This window comes from Lithobates pipiens, unplaced genomic scaffold (genome assembly GCF_037356315.1).
Source record: "Lithobates pipiens isolate NorthernLeopardFrog02 unplaced genomic scaffold, aLitPip1_a1.2 Scaffold_22, whole genome shotgun sequence".
In the NCBI taxonomy this organism is placed as follows: Eukaryota; Metazoa; Chordata; class Amphibia; order Anura; family Ranidae; genus Lithobates; species Lithobates pipiens.
In genome coordinates this window covers 160,396,567-160,420,286 of record NW_027507784.1, presented here as the reverse complement: position 1 = coordinate 160,420,286, position 23,720 = coordinate 160,396,567, and the positions used below count along the sequence as shown (strand labels likewise).

The window sequence follows — 23,720 nt, the reverse complement described above, 5'->3', positions numbered from 1 at the left end:
ACATATTTTAAAAGGTTGCAAATTAATATTAATTGGACATAAAAATAATTTGCCTCTGTTGATTCCTATTCTATTAAGTCACTGTGCCTTTAACTGTAACATATTGTATTCATCAAATTTGTATGCTATGATTCATAATGATTTGCAGTTAAGCTAAATATGCATGTTGCTTTGTTTGTGAAGTTCTATTTTCAAATGTTTCATGTTGACATCATACCTTATCATGCATGAAATGTGTTCTGAAAATTTGCTGTAATTTGTCTAATTGATTTGTGGCTTTAGACTGCTTGCGTTGCTGAGTAGATTCTTGGAATCAGTGTTTGATTAGCTAATGCCTAGAAGATACTGATTGGAAGATGGCTGTCAGCATTATGATTGATCGCATTGTAAAAGACTGGCTTTTCTCTGTGAATACATTTATGTTTGTCAAATCAGCAAAATAAATTCTAGTAATATTTAAAGTGGTTCATTTTGGTTATCTCTGTTTCTGCAGACAATTTCATGAAGTTGGAAACTTATGTCATACTTATGGCTAACATATACATAGTATACACTTATTCTTTCACAGTTTTTAATTGTAAATTGAATTAATGTAATTGCCTATAGGCCATTTGTGAAACCCCCTTCCCCAACAAAGCCTGGCAGAAAAACTCCCCTAGGTAGTATTCCCCCATCCTGCCTTATATTCACCCCCAGCATTAGAGAACTGAACACTAGTCCTCATTCAAAACCCTATCTATGCTTGGTGCACTATCTTTCTGTGCCTGTTGCAGCAATTATGAGCCCAGATGTTGCTACAGCAGGGGTAGAGAGTGTACACCATGCATGTTTTGAGGTTTTGAATAAGTGAGAATGCTCTCTCCTGTGATGCTGAGGGTGAGCACCCAATGGCTAGCGTGTTCTAGCAACTAGGCAGGGTGAAAGAATTCTAACTATGGGATATTTTTGTCCAGGTTTTGGATGTCATAAATGGTCTATAGGTATAACAATTATATTATTACATGTTTTTTTAAAGCTGCACATTTTTTTCCTATCTGTTGGGGCTCCTTGACTGCAAATGCTTTTTTCCTGAGAAGGCATATTTAGCATTTAACCTCCCTGACGGTATTCCCGAGTATGGCTCGGGGTGGATTTTCATTACCAAAAGCGGTAACCCTGAGTCACACAGTCTCGGGATTGCATCGCAGGATCCAGGTACAGCTTACTTACCTTGTCCCCAGGATCCTGCGTTGTCTCCCTACAGTGTGCGGAGGCTGTGTCTCAGCACAATTAATCACAGAGCCAAATTCAAAAAGTGAAATGCACACTATACATACAGTACACTGTAATCTTACAGATTACATTACTGTATGAAATTATTTCACAAGCCTTTTGTCCCTAGTGGTTTGTTCAGTGCCCTGCATGCAGTTTTATATTATAAATACTGTTCTTTCTGCCAGGAAACTGGAGATTGTCCATAGCAACCAAAACCATCCCTTTACATCAAAAGCAGTTTTAGACCAGCTAGAAAACAGCGATAATAAATTAGAATCCCTTGCAGAATTGAGTGATAGTGATCTGTGGGTAAATTCGTCATCAAACACTGAAAGTAATGACAGCGACAATTCTGCAACTGAGCAAATTTCTGTGTTTTTGATTTGATTACATTATTGAATAATTTTTATTATTATTTGTTATAATTATGTATTTATTATATTATAATTTATGATTCGTGTATCATACCCGGGACCCTAGACTCTTGTTTGGACAGATTTAAGTGTGTTATTCCTAAGAATTATAGGCCTACAATATAAAACGCCAAATTTCTATGCAAAAGAATTGTACCGCTTTGAGCATCAAAAATCTGAAATAATCGTCCACATCGATTGCATAGATGCAGGGATCTATGAGTTTTTCCTTTTTCTTAATTTTCGCTCAACCCGCTGGTTAAACAAAAAAAATGATATGTGTATGCGCAGCCTAAGGATATGTAAATACTTGAATGTCCTAAATACAGGTTCACTTTAAGCTTTGATTTAAGAATTCATCTAAGGTTTTAATCCCCTGTATGTTATGTCAAGCATTGGTACTGAAGAATTCCAGTAAGAACTCTGTCTAATATGTCCATATTATACAACCATTTTGCTAGTTTGGAAAAACCATGTCCCATTTCATAGGCATAAAAACTATTCTCATACTGTTAAAGCAAATCCCATATGAGAAAACCATTTACATGATAATCTTTGGTGCATGATCTACATTGCCAGGCTTGAAAAGTAAAAGTGACATTTTCAAAAGCATTACATGTGTTATATTTCTGTTGTGATGAGCCTTGTTCCATTTGGGTGATTCGTGTCAGCTTTGAAAATACTGAATTGATAAGACAGCCCACTTTCTGCAGTCTACCTGGTCTGGTGGTCACGTGATGTATGACATCTGTAATCTGTCTTCTGTCCATCTACAGAATGTGCATTTGAAGTGTTGGAAGTAACATGGAAATGGGTATTGTGTATCATAAATGATAAAAGTGGCAGTGCCAGTGTACACAGAAATTGAAAATTTTAAACAGACAAGTAACCACTCCGCTATTTAATCATATCAAGCGCAAATTAAATATTATTTGCAGGACTTTTTTGTAATTTGATCATACCACAAGGTCACTCCTAATCAGTAGCATTTTATAACTGTGTAGGTTTGGACCAAGAGACAAAATAAATATTTGGACCTGTTGTGCCCTGGAACCTTCGTTGGTTTATTCCTGTATGTGCTGCCAGTCTCTATGATTTTAGAAAGGGTTGGAGAACAGACATTTTTTTTTATCATAGAGTGAAGAATACTAAATAAAGCTGTTGACAGGACTAGATTTATATGCCCTGCCCCTCTAGACAAGCTGTCTTCTGCAGCCCACCGCTTATAGCAATTGTCTGATTGGCCTTAAAGTGGACCTTTCCCCCTTTCAAATCACATCAGCAAACAGCTCTGCATGCCTGATATGAAATCATCTTACATTCATTAGTTAAACAAACATTTTTTTGCTTTTACGTACAATTACTGTTTTTCCACTTCCTGGTTGAGTGAGGCACAGGTGATGTAATCAGGACATCACAGCTGCATCCTGGGAAATTCCTACCACGTTTTATAGGTGGCAGACCTGGAGTTCTATGTAGAGCTCTAGGAAGTAAAGGGAATTATCCGCTCTTTATGAAAATGGTCACCATGAGAAGAATGAGGAAAAAAAATAAAAAAATAAGGCATGCAAAGAATATGAATCTTGCAATTATTTATCAGTATCTGTAGATTTCCACAACTAAACATTTCTAAAGGTCTATTTGTTATAATGTTTGTTATAAGGGGGATGGTCCCCCTATAATATCACACTCACATCGCTAGATGTAAATGTCATACAGGACATGCCAAATGCAGGGGGCAGAGAGGCTGAAAGTGACAGCTTGGTCACTGTTTATCAGAACATCTATAACTGGTTGTTAGTAAAGTAGAGAAAATGTCCTTCAATCAGCTACCAGCACACTTCTACATATACAGATACAAAGTGAACAAACTAAAATGACATACAGTGCATCATTTCAGGGACAAGAGTGAGGACAGTGATTGCACTGGTAGCCACTGTGGCAGTTTGGAAACTTTTAACCAAAATATGTGGTGTGTGAGCCACTCAGACTGTATGGCAGGGATATGCAATTAGCGGACCTCCAACTGTTGCAAAACTACAAGTCCCATCATGCCTCTGCCTCTGGGTGTCATGCTTGTGGCTTTCAGAGTCTTGCTATGCCTAATGGGACTTGTAGTTCTGAAACAGCTGGAGGTTCGCTAATTGCATATCCCTGCTGTATGGGAATAAAGTGATGTGCCCACCGCTGTGAGTGCTGGCCAGGACCCTTTATGCCGAAGATAAAAGTTTCCAAACTAAGGAGTGTTAGGTGTCCCGGAAGCCGCACATCAAGTCAAAGCCTGCTGTGTGATAGTGAATGGCAGTTCAAGAACTGCCATTCCCTTACACACAGCAGGCTTTGGCTTGATGTGCGGCTTTTGGAACACCTAACACTCTCTAGTTTGGAAACTTTTATCTTGGGAATTTGTACAGACAGTTAGCAACATAATATGTTTGTGGTTGCAGCAGCTCTAGGCTACTGTTAATGGTGTCCATGTATGCACATCCAGCCATGGCTCTTCCTATTTTTTTTATTTTTATCAAGAATATACAAACAATTACTGTTATCTAATCCCATACATGCATGTTTTAGAGTTTGACCTGACAAAAAAGTTTATTTTGTCAATTTTTTATTTTTTTTGTTTTAAATGAAAGATACTAGTACATTGCTTAGGATATCTCAGCTACAGTGTATTTTAAATCATCGTTGTCATATTAGTAATGCATCCCCAAGCATGTTCTAAACCTTTTAAGTAAACAGGTTTGTTCTGTAGCTTATTCCATTTTGATCAAAAGCTTTTTTTGTAATAGCTGTCAATCAAACTATGATTTTCCAGGATTTTTTTTCAGTTTTGTTGCTATTAACTTTTATTCTTCAAAAATATTAATGCATTTGTCTTATGCAGGAAAGTGCAGTTCGCTGTCATCTGAAAAACAGTGCAAGTGGAAGCGCAGAGTCACAGAGCGTCCTTTCAACACAAACAACATGTAGGGTTTAGATGAGCGATGACATGCCGTTGAAATACATGAGCATTAATGACATGTATTTCAAGCAAATTCATAGAAAAAAAACTTGAAATCTATAATCACCCTAAACCAATCTTCTCTGTTGGCAGTGATCATGTCCCTCTTTTGCCTGTGCCTGTCTGTCATCTGTCACTTTTTTTTGTGATTTTTTTTCTTATATGAAGGCAGAATCACTGCACAATGAGAAAAAACTGATTCTTTAAATCACTTGTAATACATTTTTTCCTTTCTGATTTTATCATAGAGCTAGCTGAGCTGTATCCCAGTTTTGTACATATAGGGGGTTATTTACTAAAGGCAAATCCACTTTGCACTGCAAGTGCACTTGGAAGTGCAGTCGATCTAAACCTAAGGGGTAGATCTGAGTGGAAGCTCTGCTGATTTTATCATCCAATTATGTGCAAGCTAAAATGCTGTTTTTTTTATCTTCCTTGCATGTCCCCCTCGGATCTACAGTGCAGTGCAAAGTGGAGTTTCCTTTAGTAAATAACCCCCACAGTGTAGTACACTATAGCGTTTCAGATTCCACATATAAATGAGGAAGTGATGGCAAAGTTAACGTGTCCATTCAAAATATATTTTTCAGTTTTTAGCTTATTTCAGAAATTTTAAATCGCCTCTGGCTTCCAAACGTCTCAGGTGACTCCAGGCCCCTTTCCAGAACAGCTGTTAAATGCTTCTTTTTGTAAACTTTTTCTTAAATGTTCAGTAATAAACAAGAATAAGACACGGAATGCTCTCACAGGACCTATTCATGGGAAGAAGCTTTGCATTCTGTTAACTCTCCCCCTTTCTTGTGTGCAGATTGCTTGGAAAGCAGAAGACCACATATAGCAAGGCATGTCAGTATCAATAGGTTCTAAGTGAAATGTGTGAATATGGAATGTGAGGCAGTGCCATAATGTAAAATAAAAAAAAAAAACACTCATAGATGACATTAATTTGGAACCTTCTACTTTCAAAAAAAGCTTTCAAGTGTTGCCAATATTGCTGTTATTCCATAAAACTTTTTAAGGTCAAGTCACGTCACAGCCTCGCACCAAGCAAAGGTCTGTCAGTGAATGTTCCTTAAAACATTTAGGAAGCTTGTCGATGAGAATTGCTTACCACAGTCCATTCTGGGTGACTTACCCTTTGCCTTTTCATAAGATATAATCTTATATCAATCCAAACAGTAGTAGAAACTTTTACCATGTTAGCCATCAATTATTTCGAAAGATTTGGAGTTTAAGTGATACACTTTATTGGCTATCTTAAAGTCTATGACTGAGCTTGGCTGATACACACACGCACACTGAAGCAGCCTTGTAGGCTTCACAAAACCTATATACTTACCATTTTACTGTGATCCTGAGTCTGTTCAAGTGGCATCATAGGACCTCTTTATTGTATTCTTCCTTTGGGAGTGGGTGGATCTACATAATGACTCTCAGCATCTTTTCTGGGGAATGGGGAGGGCCTTGATGTCCTGGTTGCCCAGAAAGTGTATTAAATAATGTTGGGTGTCATTTGACCGTACCCTTCCAAACTGGTGAGTCTGCGTAGGACAGTGCTTAAAAAAATCTTATTTTTAACAGGGACTTTTTTTTTGTTCTGGGCCCAAACTGGAGCTGGGCTTTAAGTTCCTTCATCAAGCATTATGCAGGAATTTTATGATGCCTTTCAAAGGCAATAACTTAATATAGCCAAATAAGCATACCTCTTAAACTCCAAACTTGTTGCATATGTCCAATGGAGAACTGTGGTAAGCTCAGGTAGTATGTAATTAAAACATACCTGTTAAGTTTGAAATATGGTGGCTGCCAGTGCTTTCTTTATTAGTTGAGGATTCTGGGATTTCATCTTGATCCTGGCCTCAACACTTTTTAGCATTTTTACAACATAAATATACATTCTAAAACTACACTCGCATGCATATATCAAATTTTTTGATCTTTTTAAGGCAAAATATTAGTCGTGTGTGTCTTTGATTACAGTATGTTTATTAAAATTGTTGTAAGTTGATTCTTTTTCTGTGCAATAGGGCTGTGATTGGTTCTGTTGCCGTTTAATTGTATAAAATCTAGAATGCTGTACAGCATTGGTTTATTGTGCGTTAATCAGTGAATGATAACCCTCTCTCTCTATTTTTCATCTTCAAATTAATACATGAAATGCCCACATTTTTAGTGCATGTCATAGCCACAGAAATGACTACATGTGCATCTGTCCACCTGACGAAACATTTTGTATCATCTATAATGTTACATGTACAAGGATGATGCTCATATTTATGTATTGTAAAGGAATATGTTCCTTTAAATATTTGTATGGATAGTAAATAAATACATATTTTTCTTGATATCTTTTGGTTTACATTTCTATTGTGTTTATAAAGCCTGAGAGTTTCCCTTCAAAACAAACCACCATGTGTAGTATTCTTGCCTTTAGCTATTAATGATATAGGGCTATACATCATTTGCAGTATATGGTAATAATAACTAGGCTGACTTAACCACTTAACCTCTGGAGGATTTACCCCCTTCATGACCTGACCATTTTTTGTCATACGGCACTTCGTTACTTTAACCGACAACTGACTGACTTTGTGCGGTCATGGCATGCCATACCCAAATAAAATGTGTGTCATTTTTTTTCCTCAAATAGAGCTTTCTTTTGCTGGTGTTGACAATTTTGAAAAAAAAAAAAAAAAAAACATTTGTTTTTCTTTCTGCTATAAACGTTTTCCAATAAAAAAAATTGAAAAAAAAATCAAATCTATTCATAAATTTAGGCCAATATGTATTCTGCTACATATTTTTGGTAAAAAAATCCCAATAAGCATATATTGATTGGGTTGCTCAAAAGTTATAGCGTGTATAAACAATGGTATATACCAGTATATATATAATACTGGAATTTTTACTTATTTTTTTTTTTTACTGGTAATGGCGGCAATCAGTGACTAATGGGACTGCGATATTCTGGCAGACAAAGCACCCTGTGAATATAGTAGTGCTGTACTGCAGGAGCATTCCGGCTACTGTAACAGTATGTTGTGACACCACACAAAATAATAGTACTGCAACACACCACAGTGCCCATGCACACTTTACTGTGCATGGCATGCCAATCTGAATGGGTGATTAAATATGTTTCTTTTTTGTGCAGCAAAACCTAACATGTTTGTCAGACTGCAAAAGGTAATGCATTCTTTTTTTCAGCAAATATACTAAAATTATAACCAGGAATATACAATGCTGAAACATAGCCTCTTGTTGCTATCTGTACTATTTATTTAAGAGGAGGCGTGGCAGGCATTTTAAAAGCAAATTGCTCTCTTCAGGAGACCAGATTGCACAAAAAAATTTGGAATTATTGGTTTGTATTTTGGCCAAAATGTGCACGCTTCCCTTCACACCATAAATATTCAAGCTGTACACTAACTCTATCAACCTTTTCTTTACAGTTTTTCTGCCCATGATCCAACACTTTTTTTTCCATCATCAAAACAACTCCTATTACAATTACGGTATTTTCTCTAGCAAAAATCTAAAGTTTGTCAGTTTTGTTATGATATTATGTGCCAGTCCCGTGTTATTAGGCATATATATTATGGATGATGTTTAAACATTCTCTGTGCTTTTGCAGGAAAATGTGTTCTACAAGAAGGGACTGGTTGTCCTCCCAGCTCTGTGTCTTGATTTATTTTTGTCTGGGACTAAGATGATTTGTTTTCTGTGGACTGTGAACAAGCATGTGTATTAATGATCAATTTCTCAAGCTGCGCACATTAATTCCTTAAAAAAAGAAATGTCATTGAAGCTTAAATGCTAATATGCGTACGGTTAATTAAGAGAGCCAGAATTAGCTAGAAGCGTGGTGAGCGCTAAGAGCCAAAGACAGAGGGAATGTAATGTCTTGGTCTCCTTATGGATGACTATTAGAATATTAAATGTGAACTAGCTGATAATAGGCAGAATTAAGATTTCAGAAGTGGCATTTTAAACGTTCATTTAATAGCCAAAGATTAATTAGATAGTCAAAGTTGAGAAGAAGAAAAATCGTTAATATGCAGAATAGAGATCATCTTCCTCTTTCAAAGTATAAGCTAATTGAATGTACAATATTCCTCTTTAAAACTTGTATAGACATTTCTCATCACTTCCCCACATTCAGTAGTCTGGCTTGTCCTTGATTATTCAAGAAAATGTTAAAATTTGATGTTTAAAAAAAAAAAGACCAAACTGTCAAGCCATCAAATATCTGGTGTTAGAACTGGTCACGGGGAGCATCCTGGCAACTGCAATTAAGCAGGCTAACATGGCAGCCTCCTTGGCTGTAAAGGAGAGGAGGGTTTAGTTCTACTTTAACCACTTGCTTACTGGGCACTTAAACCTCCCTCAGTCCCAGACCAATTTTCAGCTTTCAGCGCTGATGCACTTTGAATGACAATTGCGCGGGCATACAACACTGTACCCAAATGAAATTTTTATAATTTTTTTCCCACAAATAGAGATTTCTTTTGGTGGTATTTAATTACAGCTCGGAGTTTTATTTTTTGCTAAACAAACAAAAAAAGATGCAAAAAAAATAAAAATAAAAAATCATGTTTAATAGTTTGTTATAAAATTTTGCAAACAGGTCATTTTTCTCCTTCATTGAAGTGCACTGATAGGCTGCACTGGTGGGCACTGATAGGCTGCATTGGTGGGCACTGATAGGCTGCACTGGTGGGCACTGATGGGCATAGTTAAGGCGGCACTAATAGGCACAGATAAGGTGGCACCGATAGGCACAGATAAGGCAGTACTGATGGACACAGATAAGGCGGCACTGATGGGCAAAGATGGGCACGGATGGGTGGCACTAAGGGGCACTGATAGGTACCACTGATAGATGGGACTGATGGGCACTGATAGGTGGCACTGATAGGTGGCTCTGATAGGTGGCACTGCTGGGCACTGATGGGCACTGGTGGATGACACTGATGGGCACGGATATGTGGCACTGGGGTGCAGCACCATTGTTGAGGCAGATTGTGGGCACTGTGGGTGGCACTGCTGGGTGGCACTGTGGGCACTGCTGGGTGGCATTGACGGGGGCACTTATATTTTATTAAGGTGGCACTGGCAGGGGGCAGGTGGGCACTGGCAGGGCTGGCCGTGATCGGGACTGATGTCCCGATCACGGCCGCCGGTGATCGGCTCTTTTTTTTTTCTCCTCGCGCTATCAGCGCGAGGAGGAATAATAGCCGATTACCGGCTCCGTTGCATCACAAGATCAGCTGTCGTTGGCTGACCGCTGATTACGTGATAAGGGGTCGGAATCGACCCCTTCCTCGGAACCGTGATCAGGCGAGTCTCATAGACTCACCGATCACAGAGCGCGCCGCGCGCGCCCCTCAGGGGGTGCGCAGGCCGCTCGTGCACGGGACGACGTCAATAGACGTCGTCCCGGCAAAGGAGGTCCGCGCTGTAGCCGTCATTCGGCTATAGCGCGGATCTCAAGTGGTTAATAAATCAACCCCAAAGTGTAAAAAGTGAGTAGTTGAAAATATAAATCTGTCTCCAACAATAAAAAAAAAAAAAAAGTGTTTTTCAGTACTACACGACTGTGAATACGTTCTAGTTTCAGGTAAAAGTATGATACATGTTCCTGTTCTGTTACATCAACAATTGTTTCAAGGGTTATTTGTTGTAAGATTAGATATAATACAGTTTAAAAAGCTCTCTAGTGAAAAAAGTTGATCTTTCTACTTCCACAAGCGGTGGCTAATTTGTGATTTGGAACCAGAAGAGCCAATAGCTTTCAGAATCTGCTTCTAAGATCAGTTACACTATGATGAGGCACCCCGCTTGTGGAGTTAGGTCTTACCGCAGAAGTGAATATGTAACTTTGGCAGGACCTCTCCTGTCAACTATTTAACCTCAGTCCTCACTTTTTGAAATTGAACAGAACCATAATGTTCTGTTTCAGAAAATCCATTCATCAGTATAAAAGCTTGTTCAGCAATCCAATTTAACCTTTTAGATTTTTTAAGTATGGTCTAGTGAGAAAGACAATGGAAATCCCAGCTGCTTACCAATACAGTGCTAAGGCCCTTTGATGCAATTAGAGTGCTTCAGTGACCCAATGGGTTACACCATCATCGATATCAACTAAACAACTTATGTTATCAGCACACCAATGTACTCCTCAATAGGATTTTATTACAAAGTTTCCAAGTTAAGCAAAGTTAAAATGTTTGTGGGCCACCCAAAGTTCCTGTGCTCAGATCAGAATTTTGCCTGATGAATAGGACCCTTTGAGGTTCTAAAACATTTCTTAACTCTGTGCCTTTGCCTTAAATGCATTAAAGTCATATTTAGGAATGCATTGGTGTGCTAGAGATGCACATTGTTCAGCTTGAAAGAAAGAGACACAATGGATAATAGGCAGGGCTGCTGTTAGAAATCACGTGGCCCCGTACAGCCTACAGACCTCTGATGGCTCACATTTGAGACAAAGGAAGGGATTGAGAACAGAGATTCCCCATTCCCTTGCTCTGCAGCCTCAGCTGCACTTGACAGTGAATGAATAGGAAACACTCTGAGGCTCCCGGTTCATTCACAAGTTGAAGCATAGTAAACACAATTTACTATGCTTCCGTAATGAATGGACACAATTAGTGATCAGTGCCAATTGCACACTGTGTCAATTCAGGAAAGGTAGAGGCAGGTAAAGAGGACATATTTACTGCGCACACCCACTCTCTATCCTGAAACAGCCCCCTGTGTGCCCTCAGCAGCTGCTGGCGACAGAGGAGAGGAGGGAAGCGGGCAATGCGACAGGGTAGGGGACAACACATGAAGGGTGCACCGACAGCGGGAGGTGGGGATGCAGATACGAATCCCCTTTAGTGCAGTCAAAAGAAGAAAAAGGAGGAGAAACTGCAAAGTTGCAGGAAAAGCCACAATAGTTGGCAGTAAGGCAGTACAGCAGTCGCTCCTGCTCAGCAGGTGCCTATGCCCCTCTTTGGACCGATGGGGCCTGGGCCCAGTACAGGAGGGCTGGTTGTATTGCCTTATCAGCAGCCCTGATAATAAGACAACATAGATACCAGTTATTTTCTGTCCAGGAAACACAGCAGCCATAATGATGTCTCAAGGTTCATTGTACCCTTATCTGGGCTCATTACAATCTATTAAAGCTAGATGCCAGAAGGCTCCTCACAAGTAATTGGTGGGGTAAGTCTGTTACCTGAAGAATGTGGGATGGAAATACCTGTCCTACCTTACATTATGGTGAGAAAAATGGCTTCTTAGATCCCCAGATTGCTTACCAAAGGAACTAGGGTGGACAGGTTCATAACAGCTGTGACTGGATAAAAATAAAATCTCTGTACACCATGCACCATGTATGCATTTGGAGGCTGGTTTCTATTTAAAATATTGCTTACCTTAATCCCATATAAGATATTAGCAAAGCATTAAGAGAAAGCCATGCTTGTATACAAAAAAGGGGGAAAACACTGCGCTATAGTTTATAAAAAAATGGCCACAACGGCCACAACAGCAGCCAACACCAAAAACAAACGAAGTTCAACAGATAAAACAATAAAAACAGTGTAGCGCTTCAGTAGTAATAATAAATGTAAACAACATAAATTATAAGAATAGCAAAAAAACACATGGATCTAAGTGCCTGAAAATAAAAGTCCAACATTAGACGTTCAATCCACTATGTTGATGGCATAGGAGTGACCAAACTGTCACACGGAAGAGAAATGATGTACTAGACGAATGTGTTCATGCTGGTATACTTGATTGTAAAACATCAGAAAAAAGTAGATAAATACTTCTTACCGGAACAGTTGGACTCACACAGTCATATGACGGTTGAGTCTAGAAGGCTTGAGGTCACAATCTAGGACCAAAGAGTGTAGGGAGAGAGGTCAGTTGAGCTGATGGAGGAGCTCCGGGCGGTTGTAGGCTCAATGATGGATCCTTCCTAATGGAACGTCAAGGTGTCCAAGCTCAAACGCAGCCCGCTGTACCAGTACTCCAGCCTCCCCCGAATGGGAAGGGAGATGTTTGTGAGGATTTTAAACCAAAGCAATAAAAGAAAAGAAAAAGAGGCTCCACATGGTGCGGGTCAAACGATAAAAAGACGTTGATTTATTGAAGTCAAAGGGTAATAAATGACTTAGTGATCACATAAAGCAAAAATAAAATAAAAGCAATGTGGGGTATCAACAGCTCGCCCGACGCGTTTCGACATATGTGTCTTCAACTGGGGCATGTTGAGACCCACCACATTGCTAACAAATATATAGGGAATGAGAGAAAGGTTCCACCTAGCAGGAGGCGGGGAATCCAATCTCAGACAACCTCTTAAAGCTGCAGTGTACAATTTTAGTCTAATCAGAGTATACTAATTCAGACATCGCAAACAAATGCAAACAACATCCAAAGATATCACTCTTATAAACTGTTAAAATGAATATTGATGACAATAAAGTCTAGGACATAAATAAAAAGTAAGCCATCATGCTCGCATGTGAATAACACTAACCATATTGCATTGTTCATAGCCTGATCTGATATATAGATACAGAGTGATTCAATACAATTATAAATCATATACAGAGAACAGATCAAGTACTCATATGAAAAGATCAAACATGCGTTATTAGCTATACATAAATAACATAAATTTCCATTATTCACAGACTCATCAGACTCGTGAAGTGTATGAAGCCCCAATGCACATACAGAGCATATACAACGAACATCCAGTTCTAGTACCGAATCTCAAACATGCATTGTCAATTCTGCATAGGCTGCATCATACTAACCCAAAAACAAACTAATTTGTTTGTATTATATCATGAATGGAAATATAAAAGACTCAATAATACTGTCTATTAAAAATCTGTCATTATGTAATTAAAATGTCTCTTACTTGTTGTACCAGCGGTGTATAACCTGAAAATGTGCATGAGTAACCATGGTGATAATTCTTACATAATGATCAATGTTGTAAAATTCAGATCTGATGTTCTAAACTGTCATGACATACACACACACATGAAAGGCTAAACCAATCACTCAGTCTATATGTCATGTGACTAAATGTGGGAGTGATTGAAAGAAACTCACGTCAATAAGATGGAGGTGTGTATGTTTACAAATCATTGAGCAAGAGTGTGAGAAGGGGGTGTCATCCTGTTCATGGCGCCAAATAATCCTTATTGTGCACTCCACGTTGCGCATCAAAGCAAGCAACGTGAGCGCTCATTGCGTGCATAACAACGAAATGGGGCGTGTGTGTATAAGTGTCACATGTTGTATACATATACAAAGGTGTAAAGGGGGCGTGTAAGCGTGAGCATCACGCTCTGTGTCTATGCACAGAAGTATGGAGAAGGAGGAGGCATCTAAATTTGGCGCCAATTTCGTACGTGGAGAGCGTCACACGCCGCGGGGCGTGGCCGACAATAGAAGGCCAGTCCGAGGGTGTATCGCTCTACGTGTGCGCCGTGACAGATGACGCAATTACGTCAAGTCATGCGCAGTAGCGGGTCGGGAGTAAATACCATAAGATAATCGTCACACGCCACAGGGCGTGGCCGGCAATACAAAGGCCAATCCGAAGATGTATCGCTCTGCTCGTGCGCAATGACAAATGACGCGATTACGTCATGTCATGCGCAGTGGTGGATCGGGAGTAAATACTACAAGCTGATCGCGGGGAATGAAAAAGATGTGACGGCATCACGTCACATCTAGTGATAGAAGCCCGACGTAACCATGACAACCGGAGAAACAACATGGCTTATACGATCGAGGAAATACCCAAAAAATAGGGACACATTTACAGAAACAAAAGAAAGGAAGCAAAATATCACTCCATGTTCGGAGAATACTTCTTACTTAAGAGATTTTGTCACTAATAGCCAGAAATTATGAGGGAAGTAAAAATAAAAAATATAAAAATAATGATACCGCAAGCAAGATGCTATGCATGCAAATTGCTCGCATAATAACCTATCCTTATATTTTAAGGTGCCAGAAACCTAAAAAGGCCTAAGAATATGATGAATGTGACATATTCTCAATAAAAACCAAAAGTGAAATTGAACAATAGTGTGAAGGAAGTGTTTTATAGGGATAACAGTCCAAGATCCCACGTGATCCAGAAAGAATGCATAAAAAACGCATGTATCTAGAATCAGGCAGGGGACAGAAATTAGAAAGGGGAATGTGTAAAAGGGGAAATAAGATGGCAATACAAAGTTTGTATAGTGAATGAGACATTATGTCGCAGAAAACACAAATATGGGAAAATATTATAACTAGAGTGCCATATAAATAGGTGTGGAAGTATGTTGGTATGTGAAACCAAAAAATGAAAATATAAAAAATACAGCTATAGATCAGATGGATAACTACAATAGTATAGGGCACTAATAGACCATAGTGAAATAGTTTAGGCCTGGTTGATAAAGCTGTTAATGTCCCAGTCTGTATTCATGCCGAAGGGGGAGTAGCACCTCAATTCATAGATCCAAAATGTCTCGAGGCGCGAGACCCCCCTCAGGCATGAATCGCCTCTCCAGTTTGGGACAAATTTGTCAATGATTTGAAAACGAGTGCCCGTAGGGTCTCTATTGTGTTTCTCAAGATAGTGTCTCGGAACCGGGTGTTTATCACACCCTTTTTTGATTTTACTGAGATGTTCGTTGACTCTAATAGAGAAATTACGAATAGTGCGGCCAACATATTGTTGGTTACAAGGGCAGGTAATCAAATATACTATGTATCTGGTGACACAAGTGGTAAAGTGTTTCATAAGGTATCTGCGCGCAGTTGTTGAAGATGTAAAGGAGTCACTTTTCCCCTTACCCAGCATATTGTGTAGGCAGACGTTACATTTTCTGCATGGAAAGTAACCCTTACTCTGTGGAAAAAATTGTATCGGTTTGGGTATATCTATTACATTAGGAGCGATATCGTTTTGAATGGATCGGGCTCCCCTGTAGATGGTTCCAGCTTTTTCTGGAATAATCCCACTCAAAACTTTATCACTTTGTAATACCTTCCAGTGCCTATTAATAATTCTCTTTATGTCGTTGTGTTGTGTGGAAAAAGTTGTGAAAAAAGACCATTTATATTTGTCACTTGTTACTGTTTTAACTTTTTTTTGTGTAAGAGAGGCCCTGTCAGTGTGTAAAGCTGCTTGAATCTCTACATCAAGAATCCGTGGATCATAACCTTTGTCTTGAAACCTCTTGCGGATGGTGTAAGATTGCGAAATATAATCACTGACATTCGTGCAGTTGCGCCTGAGCCTGAGAAACTGACTGCGTGGGATGGAATTAAGCCACTGGCTGTGATGGCAGCTGTCAACAGGAATGTACCCATTCCGATCCGTGGGTTTGAAGAAAGTCTTCAGGACCAGGCGTTTCTGCACTACTACAACCTCTAGGTCAAGAAAATGGATGTTGGTTGTACTGGCCTCAAAGGTCAACTGGATACCACGGTCATTAGCATTAAGGGTTGCCATGAAGGAATCAAGGGAAGGCCGACTGCCCCTCCATAGGAGGAGGATGTCGTCTATATACCTAGCCCACAGTACCAATTCGGGTCTGTTGAGGGCATAGACGACATCCTCCTCCCATTGGGCCATAAACAAGTTGGCCAAACTGGGTGCATATTTGGCCCCCATGGCAACACCTCTATTTTGGGTATAAAAAGTACCCTGGAACCAGAAATAATTGTGAGACATAGCAAAATCCAATAGCTGCATTAGGAAATTCCTATGTATCACGGAAAGTGTAGGATCCCTGGAGAGAAACAATTCAGCAGCTCTCAGGCCTAAATCCTGTGGGATACAGGTATATAGTGCAGAAACATCTGCTGTAACAAGAATAAGGTCATCATGGTACTCAATATTTTCTAGTAATCGAATTGTGTCACCTGTGTCCTGTAAGTAGGAAGGTATATTCCTTACTAGGGGCTGTAAATAGGAATCTATGTATTTCCCTATTCGCGAGGTGATGGAATTTATACCGCTCACAATGGGGCGGCCAGGAGGGTTCACAGAATCCTTATGTATCTTAGGGAGTTGATATATTGTCGGAATGCGTGGAGCCAATGGGATCATAAATTCTCTTTCTTTCTTATTTAGAATGTTCAGAGAGAAACCCTCGTTTATGATCTCTATAAGTATTTTTTTGTATTTAAGGGTAGGGTCCCCTGGTAAGCGGCTGTAGGTGGTATCATCGCTCAATAATCTATTCATTTCCCCTATGTAGCGAGATTTATCTAAAACCACTATACCACCCCCCTTGTCTGCAGGGCGGATGATAAGATTTTTCCTTTCACACAGAGATTTGAGGCCCTGTGCTATGGAAGGGTCTTGATGTGTCCTTTTTATGGGTAACTTGTCTAAATCATTTAAAACAAGATTTTTAAAAACATTAATGGATGGTGGTAGGATCCCTGGGTTGAACAAAGATGGATTGCTCAAACCAGAGTGTTTAACTGATGTAGAATTGGAAATCTTATTGGTTACACTTGGGAGAGACAAAAAATGTCTCTGAATGTGTAACTTGCGAATGAACTTATGCACATCAATAAATGTGTTAAATTTGTTGAGTTTTCTAGGTGGGACAAATTTAAGACCCTTATCTAGAATGCATTTCTCACTCGCTGATAATGTTACTGTACTTAGATTAAAAATGCCCGCACCTACTGAGTCCTTTTTCTTTTTGTGCTGGATGCGCCTCCCCCCTCTGGTGCCTCGTTTAGTTTTTGGTTTCCTCCACGTATGGGGGTATCCCTGTGAAAATCCTGATAATAAGGGGGCCCTGATGGATGATTGCGGTTATATGGGGGTCTAAACGGGGGTTCATCATTGTAAGTCATGTAAGGGGGAGGGTCACGTTGAGAATCGTAATGCTCCTCATCTCTAAGGGGTAGGTAACGATTATAGGTATGAATTGGAGTACTGTGTGGATAATCTTCCCTACTGTGACTGTAGTTATCATCCCTCCGGGATCTACTGTGTTCACGGGAAATATGTTGGTGACCACCATTGTTATTTCCATGGTGTCTGTCTGGGCCATAACCCTGATTGTTTCTGCCCTTACCCTTATGTCGAGGTTTGGAACCTTTCCCTTGAAAGTTAGGGTATTGGACTTGGGCAGGGGATCTGTATACATAATTATTTGTTCTAGAAGGACCGCTGGGCCTGGGCGGAGGTGGAGGGGGTTCATATATTAACCTCCTTTCCGTCTCCATAGCCTCAGGTCGCATAGTGTCTGATGGCGAGTCATTCGCTGGTTCTGAACCAATTTTTTTCTGCCAATTAAAGACAGCATTGGATTTATAATCGTTAACATCACGATTATACTTTTTTTGTTTTTTGATACGTTGATCTTTTTCCTCTTTCTCCAGATGATTTCTTAGATTGGAGGATAACGTATTATACTCTGGTGTACCCAATGCTGGTGTAAGTTTTTCTTTGATATCTTTAATTTCCTTATCAATGAGGGGTAACCTGGCCTGTTTTTTATCTATCAAGAAATTTAGCAGTTTAATACCCATCTCATTGAAAAAGATGAACCAGGCATCAAACTCAACCTCTCCTTGTTGGGGATGTATGTCCCAACGTAGACCACGAGGGACCATTTTCTCTTTAGTGTATTGCCTCAAGAATGCGATGTCCCATTGAAGATGGATTTCTGAGACCATCACATTCTTGAGTCTAATAAAGAGACCACTAACTTCAGTGTTAGTGAAGTTAGGTGTAAACACACCATCAGTGTTGAGGGATCTAGAGGTCCTATATTCAAAGATATCCATTGTGGAGAAAGAGACAATATAACAAAAAAATTTGTGTAAAAGACAAAGAAACTAGAAAAAGCTGCAGTGGATAATAGGTCACAGCAAGAAAATACAAAAAAGGGGGAAAACACTGCGCTATAGTTTATAAAAAAATGGCCACAACGGCCACAACAGCAGCCAACACCAAAAACAAACGAAGTTCAACAGATAAAACAATAAAAACAGTGTAGCGCTTCAGTAGTAATAATAAATGTAAACAACATAAATTATAAGAATAGCAAAAAAACACATGGATCTAAGTGCCTGAAAATAAAAGTCCAACATTAGACGTTCAATCCACTATGTTGATGGCATAGGAGTGACCAAACTGTCACACGGAAGAGAAATGATGTACTAGACGAATGTGTTCATGCTGGTATACTTGATTGTAAAACATCAGAAAAAAGTAGATAAATACTTCTTACCGGAACAGTTGGACTCACACAGTCATATGACGGTTGAGTCTAGAAGGCTTGAGGTCACAATCTAGGACCAAAGAGTGTAGGGAGAGAGGTCAGTTGAGCTGATGGAGGAGCTCCGGGCGGTTGTAGGCTCAATGATGGATCCTTCCTAATGGAACGTCAAGGTGTCCAAGCTCAAACGCAGCCCGCTGTACCAGTACTCCAGCCTCCCCCGAATGGGAAGGGAGATGTTTGTGAGGATTTTAAACCAAAGCAATAAAAGAAAAGAAAAAGAGGCTCCACATGGTGCGGGTCAAACGATAAAAAGACGTTGATTTATTGAAGTCAAAGGGTAATAAATGACTTAGTGATCACATAAAGCAAAAATAAAATAAAAGCAATGTGGGGTATCAACAGCTCGCCCGACGCGTTTCGACATATGTGTCTTCAACTGGGGCATGTTGAGACCCACCACATTGCTAACAAATATATAGGGAATGAGAGAAAGGTTCCACCTAGCAGGAGGCGGGGAATCCAATCTCAGACAACCTCTTAAAGCTGCAGTGTACAATTTTAGTCTAATCAGAGTATACTAATTCAGACATCGCAAACAAATGCAAACAACATCCAAAGATATCACTCTTATAAACTGTTAAAATGAATATTGATGACAATAAAGTCTAGGACATAAATAAAAAGTAAGCCATCATGCTCGCATGTGAATAACACTAACCATATTGCATTGTTCATAGCCTGATCTGATATATAGATACAGAGTGATTCAATACAATTATAAATCATATACAGAGAACAGATCAAGTACTCATATGAAAAGATCAAACATGCGTTATTAGCTATACATAAATAACATAAATTTCCATTATTCACAGACTCATCAGACTCGTGAAGTGTATGAAGCCCCAATGCACATACAGAGCATATACAACGAACATCCAGTTCTAGTACCGAATCTCAAACATGCATTGTCAATTCTGCATAGGCTGCATCATACTAACCCAAAAACAAACTAATTTGTTTGTATTATATCATGAATGGAAATATAAAAGACTCAATAATACTGTCTATTAAAAATCTGTCATTATGTAATTAAAATGTCTCTTACTTGTTGTACCAGCGGTGTATAACCTGAAAATGTGCATGAGTAACCATGGTGATAATTCTTACATAATGATCAATGTTGTAAAATTCAGATCTGATGTTCTAAACTGTCATAGCACAGGGCCTCAAATCTCTGTGTGAAAGGAAAAATCTTATCATCCGCCCTGCAGACAAGGGGGGTGGTATAGTGGTTTTAGATAAATCTCGCTACATAGGGGAAATGAATAGATTATTGAGCGATGATACCACCTACAGCCGCTTACCAGGGGACCCTACCCTTAAATACAAAAAAATACTTATAGAGATCATAAACGAGGGTTTCTCTCTGAACATTCTAAATAAGAAAGAAAGAGAATTTATGATCCCATTGGCTCCACGCATTCCGACAATATATCAACTCCCTAAGATACATAAGGATTCTGTGAACCCTCCTGGCCGCCCCATTGTGAGCGGTATAAATTCCATCACCTCGCGAATAGGGAAATACATAGATTCCTATTTACAGCCCCTAGTAAGGAATATACCTTCCTACTTACAGGACACAGGTGACACAATTCGATTACTAGAAAATATTGAGTACCATGATGACCTTATTCTTGTTACAGCAGATGTTTCTGCACTATATACCTGTATCCCACAGGATTTAGGCCTGAGAGCTGCTGAATTGTTTCTCTCCAGGGATCCTACACTTTCCGTGATACATAGGAATTTCCTAATGCAGCTATTGGATTTTGCTATGTCTCACAATTATTTCTGGTTCCAGGGTACTTTTTATACCCAAAATAGAGGTGTTGCCATGGGGGCCAAATATGCACCCAGTTTGGCCAACTTGTTTATGGCCCAATGGGAGGAGGATGTCGTCTATGCCCTCAACAGACCCGAATTGGTACTGTGGGCTAGGTATATAGACGACATCCTCCTCCTATGGAGGGGCAGTCGGCCTTCCCTTGATTCCTTCATGGCAACCCTTAATGCTAATGACCGTGGTATCCAGTTGACCTTTGAGGCCAGTACAACCAACATCCATTTTCTTGACCTAGAGGTTGTAGTAGTGCAGAAACGCCTGGTCCTGAAGACTTTCTTCAAACCCACGGATCGGAATGGGTACATTCCTGTTGACAGCTGTCATCACAGCCAGTGGCTTAATTCCATCCCACGCAGTCAGTTTCTCAGGCTCAGGCGCAACTGCACGAATGTCAGTGATTATATTTCGCAATCTTACACCATCCGCAAGAGGTTTCAAGACAAAGGTTATGATCCACGGATTCTTGATGTAGAGATTCAAGCAGCTTTACACACTGACAGGGCCTCTCTTACACAAAAAAAAGTTAAAACAGTAACAAGTGACAAATATAAATGGTCTTTTTTCACAACTTTTTCCACACAACACAACGACATAAAGAGAATTATTAATAGGCACTGGAAGGTATTACAAAGTGATAAAGTTTTGAGTGGGATTATTCCAGAAAAAGCTGGAACCATCTACAGGGGAGCCCGATCCATTCAAAACGATATCGCTCCTAATGTAATAGATATACCCAAACCGATACAATTTTTTCCACAGAGTAAGGGTTACTTTCCATGCAGAAAATGTAACGTCTGCCTACACAATATGCTGGGTAAGGGGAAAAGTGACTCCTTTACATCTTCAACAACTGCGCGCAGATACCTTATGAAACACTTTACCACTTGTGTCACCAGATACATAGTATATTTGATTACCTGCCCTTGTAACCAACAATATGTTGGCCGCACTATTCGTAATTTCTCTATTAGAGTCAACGAACATCTCAGTAAAATCAAAAAAGGGTGTGATAAACACCCGGTTCCGAGACACTATCTTGAGAAACACAATAGAGACCCTACGGGCACTCGTTTTCAAATCATTGACAAATTTGTCCCAAACTGGAGAGGCGATTCATGCCTGAGGGGGGTCTCGCGCCTCGAGACATTTTGGATCTATGAATTGAGGTGCTACTCCCCCTTCGGCATGAATACAGACTGGGACATTAACAGCTTTATCAACCAGGCCTAAACTATTTCACTATGGTCTATTAGTGCCCTATACTATTGTAGTTATCCATCTGATCTATAGCTGTATTTTTTATATTTTCATTTTTTGGTTTCACATACCAACATACTTCCACACCTATTTATATGGCACTCTAGTTATAATATTTTCCCATATTTGTGTTTTCTGCGACATAATGTCTCATTCACTATACAAACTTTGTATTGCCATCTTATTTCCCCTTTTACACATTCCCCTTTCTAATTTCTGTCCCCTGCCTGATTCTAGATACATGCGTTTTTTATGCATTCTTTCTGGATCACGTGGGATCTTGGACTGTTATCCCTATAAAACACTTCCTTCACACTATTGTTCAATTTCACTTTTGGTTTTTATTGAGAATATGTCACATTCATCATATTCTTAGGCCTTTTTAGGTTTCTGGCACCTTAAAATATAAGGATAGGTTATTATGCGAGCAATTTGCATGCATAGCATCTTGCTTGCGGTATCATTATTTTTATATTTTTTATTTTTACTTCCCTCATAATTTCTGGCTATTAGTGACAAAATCTCTTAAGTAAGAAGTATTCTCCGAACATGGAGTGATATTTTGCTTCCTTTCTTTTGTTTCTGTAAATGTGTCCCTATTTTTTGGGTATTTCCTCGATCGTATAAGCCATGTTGTTTCTCCGGTTGTCATGGTTACGTCGGGCTTCTATCACTAGATGTGACGTGATGCCGTCACATCTTTTTCATTCCCCGCGATCAGCTTGTAGTATTTACTCCCGATCCACCACTGCGCATGACATGACGTAATCGCGTCATTTGTCATTGCGCACGAGCAGAGCGATACATCTTCGGATTGGCCTTTGTATTGCCGGCCACGCCCTGTGGCGTGTGACGATTATCTTATGGTATTTACTCCCGACCCGCTACTGCGCATGACTTGACGTAATTGCGTCATCTGTCACGGCGCACACGTAGAGCGATACACCCTCGGACTGGCCTTCTATTGTCGGCCACGCCCCGCGGCGTGTGACGCTCTCCACGTACGAAATTGGCGCCAAATTTAGATGCCTCCTCCTTCTCCATACTTCTGTGCATAGACACAGAGCGTGATGCTCACGCTTACACGCCCCCTTTACACCTTTGTATATGTATACAACATGTGACACTTATACACACACGCCCCATTTCGTTGTTATGCACGCAATGAGCGCTCACGTTGCTTGCTTTGATGCGCAACGTGGAGTGCACAATAAGGATTATTTGGCGCCATGAACAGGATGACACCCCCTTCTCACACTCTTGCTCAATGATTTGTAAACATACACACCTCCATCTTATTGACGTGAGTTTCTTTCAATCACTCCCACATTTAGTCACATGACATATAGACTGAGTGATTGGTTTAGCCTTTCATGTGTGTGTGTATGTCATGACAGTTTAGAACATCAGATCTGAATTTTACAACATTGATCATTATGTAAGAATTATCACCATGGTTACTCATGCACATTTTCAGGTTATACACCGCTGGTACAACAAGTAAGAGACATTTTAATTACATAATGACAGATTTTTAATAGACAGTATTATTGAGTCTTTTATATTTCCATTCATGATATAATACAAACAAATTAGTTTGTTTTTGGGTT

At 39.6% G+C, this 23,720-nt stretch overlaps 1 protein-coding gene across 2 annotated transcripts in view; it reads left to right on the top strand.

Moving 5' to 3' along the window:
* The window catches only part of PARD3B (par-3 family cell polarity regulator beta), a 2,156,380-nt gene that overhangs the window by 1,311,783 nt on the left and 820,877 nt on the right, over positions 1 to 23,720 (top strand). Inside the window, exon 21 of one of the 2 annotated variants that reach the window (XM_077448526.1) lies at positions 4,555 to 7,018. The exons of the other annotated variant lie outside the window; for it this stretch is intronic. Coding sequence (XP_077304652.1) covers positions 4,555 to 4,579 — 25 coding nt within the window. The 3' untranslated portion in view covers positions 4,580 to 7,018. Of the gene's footprint in view, positions 1 to 4,554; positions 7,019 to 23,720 lie in introns of those variants that run through there. 2 annotated transcript variants of the gene reach the window in all.